This window comes from Filicampus tigris, chromosome 3 (genome assembly GCF_054856515.1).
Source record: "Filicampus tigris isolate MCC_2025a chromosome 3, RoL_Ftig_1.0, whole genome shotgun sequence".
NCBI lineage: Eukaryota > Metazoa > Chordata > Actinopteri > Syngnathiformes > Syngnathidae > Filicampus > Filicampus tigris.
The window spans coordinates 6,696,248-6,718,715 of NC_141219.1; the positions used below are offsets into that span (position 1 = coordinate 6,696,248).

Genomic DNA, 22,468 nt, shown 5'->3' on the forward strand with positions numbered 1-22,468 from the left:
ATGTTAACGTCTGTCGTTTTACATTCCAAAAGAATGATACCGTTCGTGTTTTGGGGTGTACCTTCGATGTTGTCCTCACCAAACCTTAATGTTGCATGAACTGACGAATCCTGCTCGGAAGGGAGGCAAACCGTCTTTTAAATTACAGTCCAGTTGCGATTCAATGCCCAGAGAATAATGAATGTGGTACCCCAGTCATCAAGAATTTCTTGTGGTGTGGTGTCATTACTCTCACAAGAGTAACACATATACAAGAAGTGTTTTTTTTTTTTTTTTGGGGGTGTGTCATAACTTTTAAAGGAGTACCGTAGTACTCGACGGTGAGTAACGACCGACAAGTACTTCTCGAGGTAGTGCACGCTGCACTGTCGTGTAGTCAAGCAGACGACAGCAGGGGTGGGCGCGGCTTGTCGTCGGAGCGTGAGCTTCCTCGGGCGGGGAGGATGTGAGCGTGTGAGCGGCGGAGTCGTCTCCTCCCACCCACTGACTCCCTCTTCTGCTCCGTCCTTCTTCATCTTCTCCTTCTTCCCTTCATCTTCAACTTCTCCTTCGTCGAAAGTGGGCGACGGTGAGTGAACTTCAGTGTACTTTAGTGCGCATGAATCGTGTGTTTTTCACGCGTTTGTGTCGACAAACAAGCGTTTGGGATTCGAGCGTTGACGTCTCCAACGCGCTGTTTGGAACCTTCAAGATGTTTTGATAATTCATTTTGGACTTTGAGTCACTCGGCTGGGGGAGATCAACTCGTTCTGAACACTTTAAAGCAACTCTCGAGTGTGGACCAACCGTGACGCTAGCCAGCTAGCCGCGTTAGCTTCATAGTCAAGTGAAGGAATGAATGATGCTTCCTCATGATGTTTTTGTCTTAAAAAGTCACGTTAACTTGTAAAACGTCATGTTAACTGGTAAAGGGAACATGAAGTGTGTAGACCATGATTGGCCATTCTTGATAATGTATTTTTTGGATCGATTGATTGAACATTTATTTACTACAAAAAAATACACATTTACTGTATGAATTTGATCCCATACCCAAACACTGTGTGGAAGTAAAACTGTATTAATTAGTTTACGTGTGGATTTATGAGTTGCAATTCCTGCATAGCAGAATGAGGTGAAGTGGGCTGCTGACGTACTAGTCTTATACTTTATTGATGTTGGGGACTTTTGTGCAGGCTATACAGTGGAAGAAATTTAAAAGATATACATTTTTTTTAACTGTTGTTATTTTAAATCTGTGAATATGCAAACCATCAGGTGCATGTTTATTTAAAGGAATATTACTCCCAGAAATTGTTGCTAATTTTCTGTTAAACTGTCAATGGGGTTTTACATGGACTGGTAACATTACCACTGGTGATGTTTCTATATTTAAGTTTGTCTTGTATTTAAATATACATTGTAATTGTTTTTGTGTGTTCAGTTTTTGGTGCAGGGTGCTTTCACAGCATAGGAATTTGCAAACACACACCACGTCGTTTTGCAATTCTTTTTCATTGATTATAATTTTTTTTATTATCGTGAGAAGACAAAATCGAAATCATGATGATTTTTCAATTAATTGCCCAGCCCTGGTGTGCACGTGCGTGTGCGTGTGTGGCCGTGTGTTTGCGTTCGTTTGTGAGAAGGTTAATTTCCTGCAACTGCCCGAGGGTGGCGCTCTGGGGACTGCTTCCAGTGTTGTCATCATTTTTTTGTGTTTTTATTTTTTTGTGTGACAAATGGCATCCCCAAATTACTTTTAACTATTCAGATGAGTATTTATTTGGTTTTGCCTCAAGCTCGCAAAGTTTTATACTTAAACTTGAATTATTTAAAATATTTATATTTAATATGAAAATACTTCTTTTTTATGCTTACACTCAGCATATTACACTTTAAATCATGGTAAATATTTGTATTTAACATTCAAATATTTTCTTTGCCACATTTATTGTACTTTCTATAGGTTATTTTAATAATTGATTAGATCTTAAGGATATGGACCAACCTACCACATACGTTATCTTCATTATTTAATTGTTTAAACATTTTTGTTTTAAAGTATTGAATTTCTTACACCCAATTTGATATGCTTAAAGTGTTTTGAATGTTATATTTAATGTTAAGTATTTGTATACCATTTCTTACAGCCCATCAAATACTTAACACATAAATATTTGCAAATATTTATTATTATTTTATTATTATTATTATCATTATGAAAAATAAAATGAAAGAAATGGACCTAAGTGTTTTTCACAGGTCAACGACAATATGCTGTTTTTCTAAACCGCAACATATCCTTTAGTGTAAATTATTTTTGAATATTTTTATTAGATGCTTTTTTTTTAAAAAACACATTTTACTTTACCCAAAGTTATTTTAAATCGTGATATTTAAATATTTCGTCCTGCCTCAATAACATACAGTATTTAAGTTTTTTAAGGTTTTTTTTCAAGGGATCATTGTTTTATAATATATTATTATATTATATGATACTAATTACATGACAAGTTTCACGTGACACACATTTTCTCCCATGTGGTCAAGTTTGGTCTGACAATTCTGCTCATAAAACCAAACGTATAATTTAAAAGTGATGTGAACACGCCGCACATCTGCACCGCCGTCATGACATCAGTGGGAAAATCTTAGCCAGTGAAAGACATCAGCATCATTTAGGGCTGGGTGATATGACCTCAAAATAAAATCTCCGGATTTTCTTTTCATGTTAAAGGAGGAGCTGCATTTTTAAAACAGCTAGCACGATTTGAATGTAGCCTCACTTTATAACTAAAGTTTGAGTGCAGTTCTCAAACACTGCGATTTATATTGCGTAATAGCATGCAATTATGAAAATGTGTTGTTGTGATAAACAGACACGGAGAACGCTGCCCGACTTCAACCAAATAGCAACCCAAGCAATAAGCTAACATTAGTCCTGTAATCAAATTAACGTTAGCCACGGCTGCTACATTGATAGCATGACTTATTCGTAGTGTTACAATAGCACTAAAGTTATTGGTTAAGTTTTTCATTTTTTGGATTGTACAATCAATTACAAAATCAAAGAGGTAATAAACTTTCCTGTCGAGAAGAAATTTTGCTAATTTCATGCCACTTCCTTGCCACTCTTTGCTATTGTGGATGGATATTCCCAGAGCTGGGCATCGCCAAACCGCCACCGAGTTCCCGTCTGCATATTTAAACGACCCGCGTTGTCCCAGTCAGTCCGTGTCAGCCAAACGGCGTCGAGAAGGGAATTAGCCTGTGCCACGTCACACGCAGGTGCCGCACTCCTGACACGTGACCGAGTAAGGAAAAAAAAAAAGTGTAGTGTACCTTGCGTGTGTGTGTGAGTTGTTTTTGTTTGATATTTTTTCTTTGTGGCGGCGTGACTGTTGCGAGTGGCGTGAAGATTACGTTCTCGACACCGATTGGCTGTCGCCGACGAGGGACCACGCGGGTCGTTTAAATATGCAGATGGCAACTCGGTGGCGGTTAGGCGGTTAGGTTAAAAATAAATAAATAAATAAACTAGCACACTTTCACTTTAACACAATTTGTAGAAAAAGCAAATTACAACTATGTTATTCAAAACAATTTCCCTCTTTATTTTTCTTTTTACCCTTGTTGGATTTACATTGTCTCTCCTGACACAAAAAAAAATGCTTTGAAACAGTTCCCTGCCCCTGCGTTACCTTCCACACAAATGCTAAAAATGTATGTATTTTTTTCCATCTCATACATTGTCAAAACGTAACTGTAGTATACGTAAATGTGATCCTTTGAACCCTGCCACTCTTTTGCACTATTTTCCTCATACAGGCGAGGCAGGGCAACGCAGACAAAATATTTGAAGCATGGAAGCACGTATCTCGGGTCGAAAGTTTTCAATGTGGCTAAATAATCATACATCATGCCTTGTGGCAATGTTCAGCTAGACTCTGTTATTGCCTTCCTCAAGCTCTTTTCATACGGTAACAATGAAAAGGGTTTCTTAGCGGGAATTAAAGTCGCTTTTTTGAGAAACAATAAAAGATTGCTCGGAAAAGGGGCTAAATGTAGCAAACCAAATCGCTGAATTGGTAACACTGACTGACGGACTGTAAACTTTCTCCTCTCTGTTCGCAGCTACGTTGTTGTGTTATCGATTCATCGGCTAGCCCGAGCACGATTAAAGAATCAGATGGCGACTTTACAAAGGAAATATGTGTCAATATATTTGCATATTTATGGTGGGATGGGCGCCATTTAGGTGCTTACTGTTGGATGACAAATTAAACAACCATAACCGTTTCCAAAGTGAGTCGTGGGTATTCAACTTAACACTCTGGTACCGGCTTCCTGGTATCCCCCCCCCATGGCTAACTTCCCAATCGCTGATGCAAATACCCCAAAAAAACCTTTTATTCCTGTATGTATTCTGTGTGAACAGTACCAAAAACGGATTTGAGACTGACACAAATTTGGGTGCCCAGGCAACCTAATTTCTCAATGGTACAGCTAAAAAAAAAAAAAGAAAAGAGGGTTCAGGTCCGGTAATTGACTTGGCCGGTCTTAAGACCTTCTTCCACTTTGAAATCTTGTGTGTTTTGGGTCATCATCTGCATGAGGCAGTTTCTCTCGATTAGTTTGGATGCATATTTCTGTAAATTGCCAGCCAAAATGTTTTTGTAGACTTTAGATTCTCTACCATCATGAGTTACATCTTCAGTAAAGACTAGCTAGCCCGCTCGCAGAAACGGCCATGGAAGCCCAAGCCATGACATGGCCTCCATCATTCTTCACAGTCGAGCCTGTGCTTTGGATCCAACGCAGATCCTTTTATTCTACATATTTTGGCTTTTACAGCTTTCCTGAGTCCGTGATTAACCGCTTCCAAAGTGATGCAGCATTTTCGAAACAGTCGTCTTGGAAGCGTGCGCTGCACAACATCGACCAAGCAGTGGGTGTGCATCCACTGATCTCTTGTCCGTCAGACCTTTCTGTATAATTTTTATTTATTTTTTTCTGTGTGTGTGAAACCGAATCTCCTATTGAATCAAAAAATGAAATGAATCAGAAGAAAAACCACAAGCACACTTCCCAGCCAGCGAGTCAACAGCGTGGCTCCATGACATCATATCGGCCTTCCTCGCGACTTGCCAGTGGTGCGGGCCCCCGCCGGGAACATTTCTGTCGTCTAACTCAAAATCCATGAAATGCACGGTTAATGCGTATTGATTAGAGGAGCCATTCATTGCGACGTGGTATTGTTTCATAAAGATAAAAATATGTATGTGTCGCACGCACTCTGACGTTTTCTGTCCTCGTGGTTTTGTTGATCGCTTGAGGCTCCTTTTGACCAAACAAAAAAAACAAAAGTGCCGCAGCAATTGGTTGTCAAAAGTGCGGGACAAAGAGGAGAGTGTTTGCGCTTAGAAGATGTGTAGCATTTCTTGCTAATGATGTAGCATATGGAGTGTAGGCGCCTGGTCTGTGGTTATATTTCAGTGTGAAGAAGGGCAGTGTGTGTGCTACTTTCTAAGAATCTACAACTCCCTTACTTGACCATCATTGGCAGCTCTTTGTTGGTTTGCTGACCTGGATAGTCTAACAACAATTTTTGTTCAATGATAGAGTTGACGTTTCTGTGGTAAACATGCTTGTTTCTGGCGTAAAAAAAATCAAACGCTTACCAAAAGCAGGATAATGTCAAGGTGTAATGCTAAATTCACACTGAAGGTGAAACGGCATTTCGCCTCAAGGTTTCGCGGGAACGTTTGATCGCGGGACGGCGCGCCTCGCCCAAAGTCAGCCAGCGTTAGCTTCTGCTTCATGAGGACGAGCGCTATGGAAAAGGGATGGCGTTGGCTTTGATGTTGCGCTCTTACTCTTCATTTCATTGGTGTCATAATCCAGCCGGGGATGAGCTAAATAGCCTCACTTGATGCCTCCTCCAAGACAGGAAGAGATTAAGAGCAGAGAGGGAAATGTGAGGGGGAGGCGGGAAAAAAGGCAAGTTCAGCCCGAAAGTGTTGGAACGCGAGAGACACTCCTGCTGAGGAAGATTTGGATACGAGAGGGTCAGACGAGGTAGGCGATGATTGTACTTGATTGAATTGTCCGAGGTTAACGCTAAACAGTGAGTACACGGTTTGATTAGCATTCGGAACCGCAATTGAAGATAATGCAAAAAATGAGTAAACCGGAACACATAAAAATAGCCTCACGGAGCCAATTGCCAAAAGCGTTTATGTGTTGCAAAAGCAGGGTTTTATCCTCCAGTTGGAAACTTGTGACCCGAGGTATGTGCTTCCAAGCCCTAAATATTTTGGTCGCCTTTACTCACCTGTATAACTCTTTAAAATATCTTTATTGAGGTTCATATTGACGTACATGTTTTGACAAAGAGACAATTTCCAAGAAGTATTTGAGGTTTTCAAAACTACCAAAATATTTGTTTCCATTATTTCTGTGGAAGTTGATGCTGGGGGGAAAAAAACTTGCTGGAAAAAAAAAGTTTCAACGCTTGTTTGGTATCAGGAAACGTAAAGAAAAGGCTGGAAAAAAAAACGTTTTATCTAAAGTCCATATGATCCAACACTAATGTGGGCGTAATGTCGATGGAAGTTTGTTGATCATTTCCAGAATATTTTTCAAGGACATAGCATTTGCTCTGTGTTTTTCTAAAATCACTTTGTCATGTGTGTCTGGACAGGTTACACCGCCATTGGGACCATGCTTTGAGGATCACCTCTACTTACACTCGTTCATCGTCCTTCTCCGTCTTGCGGTTAGCGCAAATCTTTTTTTTTTTTTTTTTTTTTTTTTCTGGAGATGGGGCGGAAGAAGATCCAGATCACCCGCATCGTGGATGAGAGGAACCGGCAGGTTAGTGACTTTGTATAAGGTTTGGACTGGGGGTTGATATGTCATTTATTTGTACAGGTCCAAAATAAATAAATAAATAGGTAAATAAATATATTCGCTGTATAAACACGTACTGTATATCCAATTTTGTATTTCTTATTTTTATTTATTTATTTATTTATTTATTTTTTACACCTTTTCACGTTAATGCAATGCCTGTAACGCGGAAATCCCATTCACGTAAAAATAAAAAAACATGAAAAAAACTTGACATAAGTGTTTTTCACAGGACAGCGACGATATACCAGATTAGGGACTCCATGTACAGTACATTAGTTTCTTAAGCAAACATTTCCAGACTGGTGCATTGGAAGGAATGGGCCAATTCCTTGGCCACCACATTCAGCAGATACCGCTCCGTTGGACTTCTTTCGATGGGGTTATTCAAAAGATATCGTGTATCGAATAAAGCAAATGGCAAGAAATTGAGTAGTGCCTTGACGTGCTTCGCGCAACTACTAGTGCCAACATAGAGGCGTATTAAAGTTAAAAGAGTTACAGTAAAATAAATTTGGTTAAGATATCAACCATCCTTTGTAATAAAGTCTTACAATTGTGAAGCGACTATGGACACCCTGTAAGTATGTGTGTGTATATTCAGACGACTTTCAGCCGCCAAATTGTCAGATGCGGCGAGCTCATATCAAAGGAAACGGCCTCGGTGCGCCTTAACGCCCAGCGTGGCGCAGGGAGATGAAGCAAATTCCCAAACAAGCGCGTCCGGGCTTGCATCAGCAAAAAAAATTAGGATGTGCCCATTTTTAACCTCTAGTACTCTATATAGAAAATAAAGATTCCATAATGTAAACAAATGTCACATACACACACAATGTAAACATTATTGCTCGTGGTTTGGGCGCTAATTAACTTGTTGATGTTGCTGTTAAAAATAGTACAGCAAATACGTTGTATGCTTTGCAAAGGAATCCCTCAAGGATCCTTTTGTGGACTCTCAACATTTTCAGCGGTGAGGATGGCAATTTGGGGTTAGCCTGGTCCGGACGGCACCCTGTCATTTTCAGGGCGGGACACACAATTCTTCCTTCTTCTCTCCCGGACGTCTGCTGGCAAGCGTCGCGCCGCCCGCCGCTGTGCGCTGGAATCCCACGCGGTGCGACGCTGGCTAAATATATATCGGGCAACAAACGGCGGCCTGTCTGCGAGCGAGGTGGCGGCGCTGTAAATAGCCACGCGGCCAGGGAAATAAATATGTGTTTGTGTTTAATGTTTGCACGTCTGGACCGGAGCGTCTCCATGACTGGAGGGGCCTGTGTGCTGAGCTCCTACTTCCCTATTCCGGGAACGCCGCTTTATCTGTCTCGTAGTGCGACGTTTTTGTTTTGTTTTATTTTTGACAGAGTTTGACAAGAGCGTACTTGAGAAATTGGCTTAAAAACAGTGCTTGCGCAGAGCCAATGTACAGAATTCAGTAGAGTCATTCCCTTCCATTTCTTGCGTTTAACATGCGGAATTAGGTTAGCATAGCTGTAGCATCATCTTGCTAACCTAACCAAGAATTGCAGGTGAAATCGTTTGTTTGTTTTTGTCGGCGGTGTTTCTTAGGCTCGGTACGTACAAAAGTTTGTTTTGGGTTTGGATTAGGGTTTGTTAGGGTGTCAGATCAAGTTTTGAAACCAGGGTTAGGCTTAATGTTTAGGGTTAATGTTTCAAATGAGGGTTCCAATGCCAGTGTTGGGGTTTCAAGTGCATGTGTGGGTTTATGTGTGCCCTTTCTTTCCTTCCTTGCTTTCTTCCTTCCTCCCCTTCTTATCATCCCTGTGACTTTCCTTGCTTCCCACCCGCTATCTTCCCCCCCACCTCCCTCCATTACCACCAGACTTGTTGCCTTCCCCCCCTCCTACTTTATTTCCTCCATCCCTTCCTACTTTCCTTTCTTTCTTCCTACCCCAAGTCAAGTATACAGGTACCAAATTTTGGCCTACTTTGTACTTGTACGGATTTATATTTAATTTCCTAAATTGCCATTTTTAAATCAGGCCATTTAAATATAGTATTTGATTTGTCATTCAGTCACAAAAAGATGTTTATTCTATGCAACATTTGTATTTTTGGACAGCTTGTACTAGTTGTCTTTGTAAAAGCAGAATATTTGCTACAGCTCTTGAATTAAATGTTATTCGATGCCTATTGAAACCAACACTATAAATGATGAAAATATTACTGCTATAGTACCTAATCGCTTTTTTGTTTTGTGCGGAGGGAGTTATGGGCACTGGGGCAAGGGATGGTGGTGTTTACATCCCATCAAAGTTTGTCTTGGCTGAGCTGGATGTAGGCTGATGTGTATTTATGTTCTCCTTGACTAAATTTACACACTTTGCCTTCCGCTTTTAGTAACTTCTCTTTTATTTTCCTCATTACTCATCTCTGTGCTGCTAGAAGACAACACTTGTGTTCTTAATAATGTCATGACAACAGTTAAAGCTGCTGATCACAGGTCTGAAAAATGCCACACAATATAATAATGATAATTCAGTCTCCTGATCATTGCTCCAAAGGAATAATAATAATAATTGAATGGTGTCCATGCAGGTGACGTTCATGAAGAGAAAATTCGGCCTGATGAAGAAGGCGTACGAGCTGAGCGTGCTGTGCGACTGCGAGATCGCCCTGATCGTCTTCAACGGCTCCAACAAGCTCTTCCAGTACGCCAGCACCGACATGGACAAAGTGCTGCTCAAGTACACCGAGTACAACGAGCCCCATGAGAGCAGGACCAACACAGACATCGTGGAGGTGGGACGTCATCCTTCTCATGCTGTCGTCATTTTCGTGCCACTTTTGAGGCGGGGGGGGCGCTTCCAGCGTGTCTCGAGCGCACGGGTGGATACGCTTTTGTGCTCAAGGGCCGCATTTGATTTTGAAAACTAACAGATGCGCCACATCAATGGTACATATGGTTTGAAAAAAAAAAAAAAGGGTGTCTGTGTAAAACATTTCAGGTTAATGATAAAATAATGATTCATTTGTGCTGTAATTTAGTTATGATTAATTAGACAATTATTTAATCATTGAAATGTCTTTTTTTTAAACATATAATTTTAAAATATTTTTTATTTTATTATTAATAATAAATCAATTGGTAAATGAGATCCATCCATCCATCCATTTTCTGTACCGCTTCTCCTCACAAGGGTCGCGGGGCGTGCTGGAGCCTAACCCAGCTGTCTTTGGGCAGTAGGCGGGGGACACCCTGAACTGGTTGCCAGCCAATCGCAGGGCACACAGAGACAAACATCCGCACTCACAATCACACCTAGGGGCAATTTAGAGTATCCAATCAACTTACCATGCATGTTTTTGGAATGTGGGAGGAAACCGGAGTGCCCGGAGAAAACCCACGCAGGCACGGGGAGAACATGCAAACTCCACACAGGGAGGCCGGAGCCGGGATCGAACCCACGACCTCTGAACTGTGAGGCGGATGTGCTAACCAGTCGACCACCGTGCCGCCGTAAATGAGATCCTTGAAAGAAAATAAAACATGAATAAACACTAAAATTTTGTAATTTATTAGTGTACTAGTAGATAAAATCATTGTTAAATGTTGTAAATGTAAATTATGTAAATTTGATTTTGTCTTTGTATTATTTACAATATAGTAATTACCCAATTATTTAGTGATCAATGAATACAAATGTTAAAATTGAAAAGCTTATTTAAATAAAATAACAAATTCTAATTTGAAAGATTGTTACAATTAATTTAATTTCGACTAATTAGCCAAGTATTTCATAAAATAATTACAAACCTCTTGCATGTGTAAATTATATAATTTTTTAAAATATTTTTTTTACCTTAGTTTATTTCCAGTAAATTAATTAAACAATTATATAATGACAGCAATTAATAAGTAAACAATAAAAATCCCCGTAAAACCGATTATTTTAATAATTAGTTCTCATGCTTGAGTTGTATTGTTTATAATTAATTATAATTCTTTACCAGTCACTCAGTAGAATAAATACACAAATGTAGAATGTCACATTGCTTATTTTCCTCATTTATTCATGCTGTTTACTTTTATTATTCGTCATAGATCAATTATTTTATGAGGGGAATACACACAAATAAGATTAATAGACATATTTTCAGGGAGAAAAAAATGCTGAATTAATTTTACAAATATTACAGGACTCTTGGTAAAATGCTTGTTGGGCTAGAGTAAAAAATGGGAATGGCCGTTTTTGGTCCCAGGCCATACTTTGCCTACCCTCGCTCAAATATGAGATTACAGCCGTTGCACTGGTGTTAACCACAAGAAGGCACCTGTGTCAACCTCTCTTTGCTTCATTTGCTTGCATGTATCACTTGCTAGCGTGACGCCCAGCCGTGGTTTACATGGCGGACGGAAACATTTGCAAAGCTTTGACATTTGACTCCAGCCTGCGTCGTCGCCGTAAAAGTGTTCGCTGACCATTCGGCACGAGTGTGGTTTGTCACGCCAGGAAAGACGACTTCAGCCAGCCGGTAGCATCCTCCCTTGTATGAACAAAGTGCAGCTACGATGAGGCCTGCTGCCTCATCACGTGTCACAACCGCAATTGCAACACCAGATATTGGAGTCATTTATGTCGTGAAATCGGTTGTTACTTGTTACGGGTAACATTTCATTTTACTTGATTGATGTTTTTTTTATTTTTTTTATGACGTTTAGGACTTTTTTTCTTTTTTACTTAAATACAAATCAGATTTATTTTAATATTTGTGTGCTTTTTCCTGGTATTATGTATTTTTTCTAATATTTTTAGTATTTTCACATTTTTACATTTGGTGTTTCTGTCTATATGAATGTATTTTGTCAAATATATTGTATTTTTGAAATCATTTTTTAATTTTTAAAGAAATTTTAAAGAAATATTTGTTTGTTTGTTTTACAAATATTTGGTGTGTTTATTTAATTTTCTTAGCTTGTAAATGTTTTTGGGCAATATTTATTATGTCCAATATTTTATTGTCTATATGTATTATTATAGCTTTCCTATATGTTTTTATTTTTTACAAATACTTTCTGATTCGTCCTAATTGTTTTTTTTTTTTAATATTTAATTTTTGGATATATATATCCAATATATTATGTTCTTAATATTTTTCCCTCAATATTTTGGTCCTTTTCCCAAATATTGTATTTTTCATCACATATTTCTTTTTTTTTTCCAAAAACATGTCTTCATCTAGTGCTTCATATTAAACCTAAGCACATTATAAGTAAAACATATTATTATTATCTAATATTTATGTACTTTCCCCAAAATTAGGCTAATGCCATGTGTAATTTTCTAAAACATTTTTATTTTTGTCAGATATTTTATATTTTTTTGTCCAATATTGCTTTTTTTTTTGTTTTGATTTATTTGTCAGACATTTTCATCAGTTTTTCCCCCTTTTTTTTTTTTTTTTTTATTCCCCAAGGCACTGAACAAGAAAGAGCAACGAGGCTGCGAGAGCCCGGATGCGGCCGACGGCGCCACCTATGCCCTGACACCAAACACTGAAGCCAAGTACAAGAAGATCAATGATGACTTTGATCACATGATCAGAAGCCACAAGATGGTGGGTCCTCCCCCCACAATACTTACCCACAATCATTTCATCTGTGGCATTCAAACACAGACCTTGTGAGCTATTAGTTAGTTCTACATTGGTTTCTTTTAAACCCTAGCTTTTTTCCCCCACTTGTTTGGGAGATGTTACTAATATCTGATGAAACCAATGTTGAACTTTTTTTTTAAACCATAATTCTAGAAGGTGCAAATACTGCACCCATCTTCACAAAAAAACAACAACCAAGCCCTCTCCCTCCCTTCCAGATGGGATGTGGCGGTGCCCTGCTGTTGCTAGGGCTTATTTGTGCAGTTCGCCTTTGTTATGAGATGTATCTCTTCACCTTTGTGCTTTGTGACATTTAACTATTGAGACACTAGCTGTGAAAACATTTTGTGAAAAACCTTGCTATCTTTTGTACACCCTTTGAAAAACACCTACAGATCCCTAATTAAAATGAACTTTCATTCAACCAGTGAAAATCTTGCTTTGCGTTACTTCCCTACTACCCCAGCAGAGCTAGTTATAACAATTCTACCATAACAAAAATCGTTTTTTTTTCATTTATTTAGCCAGTCAGTTAATCTCGTCGCCATGTGTTGAGTCACTGGACTCACTAACATGCTGATGTCACCTGTCTGTAGTCGTCAAGCGCGCCGCAGCAGAACCTGGTGCACGCGGAAGGAGGAGGAAGCAGTGATGGACGAATGATGGCGATGGCGTCTCAGCACGCTCACCTGCACAGGAACGTCCACGCAACACAAAGGCCGACCAGCAACACCGACACAGGTATGCGTGAAGCAGTTACTTGAAAAGTTGGTTAGTCAATAGGTTTGTCTGCATGCGTTAGAACCATGACGACACTTTATTTTAGATTCGTCTAACAAAAATGGTCGTTGCAGTTGCTACGTTTAATATGAATCTAGTGTGTGTTTTCATGGACACCAAATTCTTGCTAATTTGCTAATCGTTTATGTTTAGATGATATGCAAAGCAGTTCTGATCTGATGCTTCAAAATGGATCTGGACCAGATGGTATGTTCCTCTTGACAGTGGCACACACAGACACAGACACTTGAATGCACACACCATAAACAATTTGAGTTAAAGTTAAGTTTGAAAGTAAAATAAGTTCATGTGAGGCTTTGTAAAGCTCTTTGGGCAGAATGATGTAGATACACAAAATAACTGCATAATACTGCACACTATCTGTTCGAATATGACTATGAATATTTTTTTGGGGGGGGATTAGACGTGTCAACATTTAGTGGTAGTTGGTCGCAGTTTGTAATCGGAAACGCTAACGGATTCCCGTTTAAAATCATAAGCGGACCGGCCCATAAGCGGGTATTCTTTTTTCCTGTCGGACAAAATGGCGGATAAACGGACGGCGGAAGGGTGCCCCGGTTGTTGGCGGGGACTGCAAATTTTTTATAAATTGCCCAGCTCTGGTAACATTATACCTACCTACAGTAGCTAGTTAGTAAATTGGTTGTTGACTGTCAGCTCTGCCTTAAAATCGCTTTGGCTTTTTCTGCGACACAATTCAGCAAGACTGATTGATTGGTTAGTTGTTAGTAGGTAGTCAGTAAATTAGTAGTTTGCTGAGAGAGAGTTGTTTACCCTAATAGTGAAACGTGTGGCATCCATTTTCAACCATTGAAATGACAAACGTGTCATCTTCATTCAGTATCTCGATCTTGCTTATGTTCATGCTCACCCTCCCCCGTAGGCCGCACCGGCATTATGTAACAAGCTCAATAATTTAGTCTGATCTCCTCTATAATATATAATAGCTGCACTCACATGCGCTTTGTCCTTCTCATGCTGCTGCTGCTGCTGCTGCTGAGCTTTTTCAAGTTATACATGACGTAAATGTTCAATTCTTTTTTTGGGGGGTTAGTGAATGGCTTTGTGGAGTCATCTCGAAAAATCCTCCAGCCCAAATCTCCGATGCCGGCACGCAAGTCTGACCTGCGAGTGCTCATCCCTGCGTCCAAAGCTGGGTTGGCCACGCTGGTATGTACGTGTGTGCGCGCAACTGTGTGTCCTTACTTTCCACTTTTGTGAATTGTCTTGCATGTTTCTCATTGCATCTTTAACATTTATTAAATTCATTTTGAATATGCAAAATCCAAAATAAGGTGTTGTATTATTGCATTTATATGAAGGGGTACTTTACTAATTTTGTAATATTCAGCAGTAAGAAGTTAATATTTTACCAAGAATGAATTTTATATTTTTCACGTACAATTAAAAATGCATTTTGCTGTCATCTGAAAATGACGTATTAAGGACTCGGGTAACAACCAAACTTGGCTCAGCTTATGAATTTTATGTTTCTCCCCAATTGTGGCCTGTTGGTGAGAGAGTCACTAGTCTATGAGCACAGCAGTGAGGTGAGCCCCTGTAAAACAAAATGTCAACTTATTGCACCAAATTTTTCATTTAAAAATGTTTTGCCATTCTTTAAATCACAGGAAAAAAAAGTGTAAAATACTTTAAAATATTTTGATATTTATACATTAAATCCTTTACAGACTTTTAAATACACTAAATGCAGTTAGTGCCTATTTTTTTGTTAAATGGAGTAATGGTATTTTAAAACAAAATACGGCCAATTACTTCCTTGCACCTACAGTCCGCGAGCAGGAATCCGTGCCGTGTGACGAACTACACTATCAGCAAATGTGTGTGATACATCCACTAATTTGTCACCAGCACATGGTGTTGTATGCGCTAACATGAAATGACCTCATCCAGGGTGCGGTCATCGCAAGGACACCAAACAGACAAACTTCTACTTCCTGTAGTTTTAACAAGAAAAGATCATAATAGATCACTTTTGTCTGCTTGTTTTATACTATGTATAAAAAAATGATTTATACTCTTGTCATTTGTCTGTACTGTTAGTGGTTAAACAAAATCATCCTTTTCTATTTTTAAAGGAAAACTTGGAATATTCTTTTCAATGAGAAATCGGAAAGGAAAAGATCTTTAATAGTTGTGTTTATACTGCCACCACTTGGCCAGAAATAGCGGCACAGCTATAACTAAAGACGGAAGAAAACATTTCCTCACATTATCGATTCAGTGATTGGACGTAAGGGACGCTTGAGGGAAAAAAAAAATCTGATTCTCTACTAGCGTCATGGTGTGTTTTCAGGGTGAACATTGTCATTCGAGTCCAGCTTTGAGTACGCCGGTGGTATCTATCAGCACCCCCAGCATGACTCAGCACAACCTGCTTTACAGCACCATCAACTCTGCGTACAACAACGGTAACACGCGTGTACAATATTTTGACAATATGATAGTGTCCAAATCTGAGGAGGAATGGTATTATCGCATTTACTCAAGTAGAGTATGCGCAGTCTATCAAAATGACGATGTAGCTAGTGCATTTTTTTTCCCCCAAACGTTAGACGTTAACGTAAGAGTCTGAAAATGTACGGCAATGAATGAGTTAAATGGGGGAGGGGGAGGAATAAAGATACTTTTATACTTCAAACTTAAAAATCACTAATCCAGCCAGGTTGTAGTTTTTTTAAATGTAGAAAAATGTCATTTAATGCTTTAATGTGTACATCAATTAGTACCCATGTATGAATATGTTCCAAAAACATTGTAATAGAATTGCCTAAATGATTTTTTCTTTTTTTTGTCAGTTTACGAACTGAACAGCACTGAACTCTCAGGTTTTTCCTCTCCTGCTGGACCAGCTTTAAACTCCATGACCACATGGCAACAACAAATGACCACCTCACTGGGGTAAGATGTGAAGACTTAAGATGGAATAATGTAACCATCACACGCTGCAATTCTTAGAAGCGCCACAAAAAGTAATAAGGACCAACAAATATTGAAAATCTGCAAATAATTTTTTCCCACAAATTTAATTGTATATAGAGGCCGGACAAAGCTATGGCCTGATTAAATTTGGCTCACACCCTCAGTTCTTGCTACTAAAAATGCAACGAAAGCAAAATTGAGCCATTGCTTTGCCTAAGCGCCAAAAAAACCCAAAACGTTTTCAGCAAATAACTGGGTATCTTTTTTAGAGGGGGCATTAGTTACTAACCCCTTTATGAGGTAGCGTTCATGTACAAGACAAACCACAAAATGCAAAATGTTTATTAGCAATTCCAAATTACATGAAATACAGGAAACCAAGGTACATTAAAAGACTGAGGCTCCAATGCCATCAACTCCAGGTGATGCACACGAAGTTCAAAAAACCTGAGGGGGAAGAAGAAAAAAAAAGGTCACCTTTAGTGTATTTCAAAGATATTTAAACAAACTTCATTAATGTGGGCTTGATCTCAGTCCCATATCCGCAAGACTCATCCAACAGTCTCTTGTTAAAAAGGTCATCATAGATCACAAAAAAACTGCATAAAACAAGTTTACATACCGTAAGAGTGTCAGCCTTTAACACTTGACAAACTAGACAAAAAAAAAAAAGAAAATAAAAATTAGAACAAAATGAGGTTTGTACAAATGTAATGCAACCATTATTCATCTGTAGGACAGTTGAGTGGCTGCTGCTGCCATGGTAGCGTCAGAACAGTCAAAGACCACCCTGCATCTTCTTGCATGCACTTTGAGGGCACAAGCTACACAAGCCTGCGCCCTAAGATTGCATGCAATAGAAAGTCAACCCAAACATTACCCCCCCCATAATGTTCTATGCAGGCCCAGTAGTATAAACACGGCATTCTGATTAATATTGCATTTGTGGAATATGAGAAATCCACCCGTTTTAGCTAGCTCGGGGGCAGCCATTTGTCACTTCTGTCAACTGAAGATGACATCACAAATGCTCAGGGAACGACCAATCATTGCTCTGCTTCAGAAATCAGGTGGGCCGTGATTGGTCGTTATCTGCGCAACTTTGTCATCTTCAGTCGACATAAGTGACAAAATGGCCGCCTCCCGAGATGGCTAAAAGTGAGTGCCTTTTGCTGCTGAACTTGTATTCCACAAATGCCATGTTAGTCAGAATGCCGTATTTCAAACATTTTGGGGAAAAAAATGTTTGGGTTGACTTCCCCTTTAACTACACAAGTGGAGATACCTGGTTTAAGTTTCAGTATTAACCAACAATATAATGAACCACAACCATGACAGTTTATCCCCTTCTCCCAAAGTACTTTTTGCACACCAAGGAGCTAAATGGCAAAAGTTGCAATGTAGGTTCATCCTGAAAATTCACCTGGAAGCCAAACATCTTTGTAAGTAGTACACTAATTGGCCATTTACCTGATCGCCACCGAAGACTTTTCACCCTAAATGAGAGAAATTGACCATTAGACAAGATCACATTGATCAATTCAGGTAATTGATTGCAACATGGCTCAGTAATTAAAAACAATCACAGATCTCAGTGAGGGCAAGTTTGTCATCACAGCCAGAGGCAGATGCACAGTGGAACTGCCTTTGTCTTTTGAGGGTAATTACTACAGTAAATCGAGAGGGAGAACATCATCATTGTGAGTGTGCCATTTGGAACAAAAACTACTAGTTGGACCTCAATTGGCTTTCATTTATTCTGTTTGGTTTCCAAGATTTATGAAAAATTTTAGGAAAATATTTTAAATTAAACGTATAAAAGTGAATCTCCAGATTGTGTTTGACGTTGGCAGTCCCACTGTACGCAGTTGTTGAAATTTAGACATACCTCTGCTTTGGAGTCCTCAAAACTTCATATGCCTAACACCTGCAGAAAAAGACAAAACTACGTAAGTGCGTGTGGACTTGTTAGTTATAACTGTTGAAAATATCCTTCCCCAAAATTGTTGCTGTATCAGTTATGTGTTGAAACTGAACAGCGACCGTCGGTGAAAGTTTTCCTGTCGGCTTCCTTTTGACCATTCGATGCTACTAAATGAGCAAAAACGGCTTCGATAGGAGCCCGGTTGATGTTTATACAAGTTTATGTCATGCCATTAAGATATATAGCCTATCTTGGTTTTTTTTAACGAAAAATTGCTTTGATGGCACACTGAAAAAAGGGCGAAGATGTACTGTATTAGCAGAAGCAAGTCGCCGACCACGTGTAATGTGGCCCACTCAACTGCATTGAGCTTCGGCCTAGCCTTCAGTTTTAGCCTACATTTCTACACGCTTGCTTCACTTACGATTCCATGCGGCTTTTGTTAGCAAAATATAAACGTTCAATTGTTCCACAACATCGCCAATGACGCGAATATGTAAACTTACATTGTCTTGTCCTCGAGTCTTTTGCGACCTGCGCTGGTGATTTGGGAGAGGTAGAAAGAGAGCGAGAAGCCGTGTGTTGCGTTTATAAAGGGCCCTAGCGTCACACATGGACTTCTTTGATTGGGCCGTTCTCGCTCCTTGTGCATGATGGGAATTGTAGTTTTAACTGGGTTTACGTCTTACTATATGAACAAGTTTCTGACTCCGCTGTTACAATGGTAGACAAGTAAACCTTATTCAGGAAGAAGAATTTATTTTTAAAAAATGCACATAGCAATACGTTATATAAATAATATTGCGTCGTACTGTATATCAGCTGTTTCTGCAGCTGCAACTATTCATCTGAGTATTCGTTTTATATTATTTATTTTTCAGTCTATCATTTTATGCCTTCCTCAATTTTGCGGTATCTCAATTCTTCTCTTCCTTTTAATAAATAATATAATTTATTTTAATCAGGATAATTTATACACAAATAATTTAATATAAATAATAAATATTTTATTGTATTTACAATATGTGAATTATTGAGTAGTTAATGACATACATGAATAAAACATTTCTAAATAAAAGGAATAAAAATATTAAATTGTCCAATTTTAGTGAAAAATGGCAAAAATGCAACAAATATTACAAGACTATTGTATATAAATGCGAAGGATGGAAGGGTATGGGGCACATCTGAACTTTATTCATGTGTATTCATGTGTTCATTATGGGGTGTTGCTTCTAGAATTTTGGGGAAGAAAATTTATTTAATCCATTTCTGAGAACACTTTTACAGTAATTTAATACAATGTAGTAGCAAAGCAAAGTTGTTAGTACAGATTGTTGTTGTCAAAGTGTCCGCTAGATGTCATTGTCACCCGTAATGTCGAACCATTTACTGTATTTACCTCTTTTCCCTTCCCCCCCTCCCCCTCCATGTTTGCAGGCCAGGAATCACCATCAACCACAGCAACATCAACATCAAGGATGAGCCCCCCTCACCCCCTCCTCCTCGGGGCTATTCGGCTACTTCCGAGGGCGCCGCCCAGCGGGACGAGCATCCTCTGCGCCGTCGCCCCGACTTCCTGCCGCTGGCCGTCGCTCGCTCGGAGGCTGACGAGAGTGCGGTGACCAAGCGTCTTCGCGTGGACAGCTGGGTCACCTAGATGAATAGCTGCCGTTATGCAGATTCAACTGACGCACTTCCTGGTCTCCCCCGCCTCCCCCCAAAAGTTACTATTTTCTTTAACATGCCACAAGATGCTGATGAGGATATTGCTATGTATGCAGTATAAAAATGTTTCTCTATTGTTGTGTATATAGTACTTTATCTTTAATATATCACTTTGGCTGTACCCAAGTATGGATCTTGCATTATTCTTACTAGCAGACAGTTTATGTGTTTATGCTGTTTGTGTGTCATATTTTCCCACTATGGTGAACGAGTGATTATCACGTCTTCATTGTATACGCCAGCTTCCTACCATATTCCGAAAACATGCCTGTCAGCTTCAGGGAAGACTAAATTTTCCATAGATGTTGAAGGGGAAGTCAACATTTATTCATAATATTTTCTATGCACCTCCACTTGTATAAACACGGTATTCTGATTTATACAATTAATACATTTGTTTGATATGAATTATAAGATGAAACATCCACCCATTTTTATCCATGCGATTTTGCCTTGTGATTTGGATACATACTTATAAGGCGTGTTTACAGCTGACAGTAGCCATTCGTTGTCTCAACAGATACTACGATACAATAAATATCGTACTGTAGACAGTATTTTTCCACAAAAATGAAAAAAAAAATGTTCTAGTTAATTTTATTGCAGTACAGAAATTAACAAATATATGAGATCTGTATTGCTGCAGTTAAACCCATCCAACATTTATTTTTTTCTTTTCAAATATATTTAGTCTGTTTCTTCCCAGCCCCCTTACATATTGGTCAAGCCCCCATTTTACAATATGAGAGGAAAAATTCTGGAGCAGAACATGTGGTGAGTTTTTCTGCGAATAAGAGAAGATAGGTTGCACCCCATTAAAAAACAGTGATTTGGTGAGTTCGTGAATGCCAAACGCGAATATGCGGGGTCCTCTACGCATTTCCACATAACGCTTTTCGACAATACTTTCGATCCCTGCGTTTGTGATGTGTTGATGAACGTGGTTGTCAGTGATTTATAGACTAAATGAAAAATACTAATATATATTTTATTCAAACCTATAACCTACATTAGTTAAGCTGATAATTTTTGCGGTAGTATGTTCAAATGTTTCATAGCTGTCAGCTGTCAGGATGGCCATTAATGTCGTAATTTGTCAAAGTGAGTGGCGTTGCCATAAAACTTAGTCTTTGCGACGTGTATGTCTTGTGTCATTAAATGCACTCCACTAAGTAATTACTTCTGACTGGACTGTCACTGGTATTGACTGGACTGAAGGGTCGACAATATTCCTATAACTACTTTGATTGAATGAACAGAATTTATTGCGTCTTTGTGTGCGGACAAACTCGTCTCGGTGCAGGTAGCTCAGCATGCTAGTGCCTAAACAAGATGCGTTTTTATCAACTCAACACATCGCTAAAGAGCAAGTGTGAGGGTAAAGTGTTGTGATTATCTTGTGAAAATGTCTGCAGAAAGTGGGAAAGACGAGTGCGAGGAGGAACGCTGTCGAACAAGTACAGAGAACGAGACATCTCAACTCAACAAATTTCAAATATGTGTTGAACAGAGCAGGTTTGTTCACCTCTCACTTGTTTCGTAACAGTTAAGTATATTTTCTTCACAATATTTACTTTTTAGTCTATTTCTCAATACTGTGAATTAACCCTCATATCTTACGACTAATAGGTACAGTTTTAGTGTACTATAGCGTAATCTAGCGGGGAAGTTGATCTATTACAGTTTACCCAACCCTTGACCCCAAAAAAAGTCAGATTTCTTCTTTGCCTCCAATAAACGCCTTCGCAACAAACAAAAAAAACCCCACAAAATGTCATTATTGCTATCACTTTCCAAATAACCAATAAACAGTCTTTTAGATCAATCAAAAACGATGAGGTTTGAGTGGCATTGATGGAAAGTGAAGGAGAAATTAAGAATCATTACGGTACACTACTCGCCAACGTGTGGTTTTCCTGTGTTGACAATAGGAAATGAAGGACATCCTCCACAACATTCGCAAAGGGGTGCAAACGACTCAACACAGATTAAAAAAAAACTTTAAAAAATACTGTGGCTACTTTCCTGTGTTGTTTGCTTTGCTCTATTGAATCTTTTCCCCGTTACTTTATTTAGTTCTCTGAGTTTAACAAAACAATCCACATAAAACACAAGTAAACAAAAGCGGAATTACATTATGTACATTTCATACTCACTCTAGGTAACGCTGTGTTAAAGTACCCTCTATTTTTAGTTGACTTATCACCAGATATATACCGGTATTAACAATTAAATACGGTTAAAAAGATCACCGAGACACGGTCGTTATCTCCTTTGAAGCAAACGTTTCCCCTTGAAGCTTTTATTTTGATATTTAACGGAAACACTCTTTCGCGCCATTGTCGCTACTGTCTAATGGTGGAGGAGGGGAAAACGGGAGGGGAAGCAGGTTAGAGGCTTGTGTACAGTCACCGCGATGTGTCGCAGTTGCGCAGGGAGCGAGAGAGTACACACTTCGCAGGGAGACGTTTCTCTGCCGTCGCCTCGAAGGTAAATAAACGTCAATATTCCTCTCTTTTGTACTTTTGTGTCCGAGAGGGCGGGCAGCAGGACAGGTGAGCT

General features: G+C 39.1%; 2 protein-coding genes, 1 long non-coding RNA gene and 2 other non-coding genes across 13 annotated transcripts in view; 2 read left to right on the plus strand and 3 right to left on the minus strand.

Annotated features, from left to right (window-relative positions):
* The first annotated feature begins 357 nt into the window (after positions 1–357).
* Positions 358–20,032, plus strand: LOC147149698 (myocyte-specific enhancer factor 2A-like). 4 transcript variants are annotated; one of them, XM_086026583.1, is made up of 10 exons: positions 358–568; positions 6,686–6,858; positions 9,451–9,654; positions 12,331–12,471; positions 13,107–13,251; positions 13,444–13,497; positions 14,366–14,481; positions 15,629–15,743; positions 16,131–16,233; positions 19,619–20,032. In XM_086026583.1, exons 2-10 carry the CDS (start codon positions 6,805–6,807, stop codon positions 19,836–19,838), a joined length of 1,152 nt encoding a protein of 383 aa, XP_085882709.1. In that variant the 5' UTR covers positions 358–568; positions 6,686–6,804; the 3' UTR covers positions 19,839–20,032. The 4 variants fall into 4 exon arrangements, with proteins under 4 accessions (XP_085882709.1, XP_085882710.1, XP_085882711.1 ...); XM_086026584.1 differs by lacking the exons at positions 358–568; positions 6,686–6,858 and adding exons at positions 7,946–8,008; positions 9,298–9,355; XM_086026585.1 differs by lacking the exons at positions 358–568; positions 6,686–6,858 and adding exons at positions 8,098–8,465; positions 9,298–9,355.
* Positions 16,581–18,797, minus strand: LOC147149699 (uncharacterized). Its single transcript, XR_015086277.1, has 5 exons — positions 18,685–18,797; positions 18,143–18,181; positions 17,725–17,750; positions 16,877–16,908; positions 16,581–16,701 (listed from the first exon to the last, which is right to left on the minus strand). It is a non-coding gene; the product is annotated as an uncharacterized LOC147149699 (long non-coding RNA).
* Positions 16,777–16,847, minus strand: LOC147149700 (small nucleolar RNA SNORD99). Its single transcript, XR_015086353.1, has one exon. It is a non-coding gene; the product is annotated as a small nucleolar RNA SNORD99 (small nucleolar RNA).
* LOC147149701 (small nucleolar RNA SNORA16B/SNORA16A family) lies at positions 18,240–18,380 on the minus strand. The gene has a single exon (XR_015086355.1). It is a non-coding gene; the product is annotated as a small nucleolar RNA SNORA16B/SNORA16A family (small nucleolar RNA).
* A 2,214-nt stretch (positions 20,033–22,246) lies between the features above and the next one.
* mctp2b (multiple C2 domains, transmembrane 2b) overlaps positions 22,247–22,468 on the plus strand; it is a 28,058-nt gene continuing 27,836 nt past the window's right edge. For all 6 annotated transcript variants that reach the window (XM_086025882.1, XM_086025883.1, XM_086025884.1 and 3 more), the window contains exon 1: positions 22,247–22,396. The gene's annotated coding sequence lies outside the window, so the exon portion shown is untranslated. The remainder of the gene's footprint in view (positions 22,397–22,468) is intronic.

Excerpts from the sequence above, each read along its gene's own strand:
- LOC147149698 (XM_086026583.1), top strand. The coding sequence starts at position 6,805 with ATGGGGCGGAAGAAGATCCAGATCACCCGCATCGTGGATGAGAGGAAC. Across the intron at positions 9,655-12,330 it reads CCAACACAGACATCGTGGAG|GCACTGAACAAGAAAGAGCA; the intron begins GTGGGACGTCAT and ends TTATTCCCCAAG. Across the intron at positions 13,252-13,443 it reads GACCAGCAACACCGACACAG|ATGATATGCAAAGCAGTTCT; the intron begins GTATGCGTGAAG and ends GTTTATGTTTAG.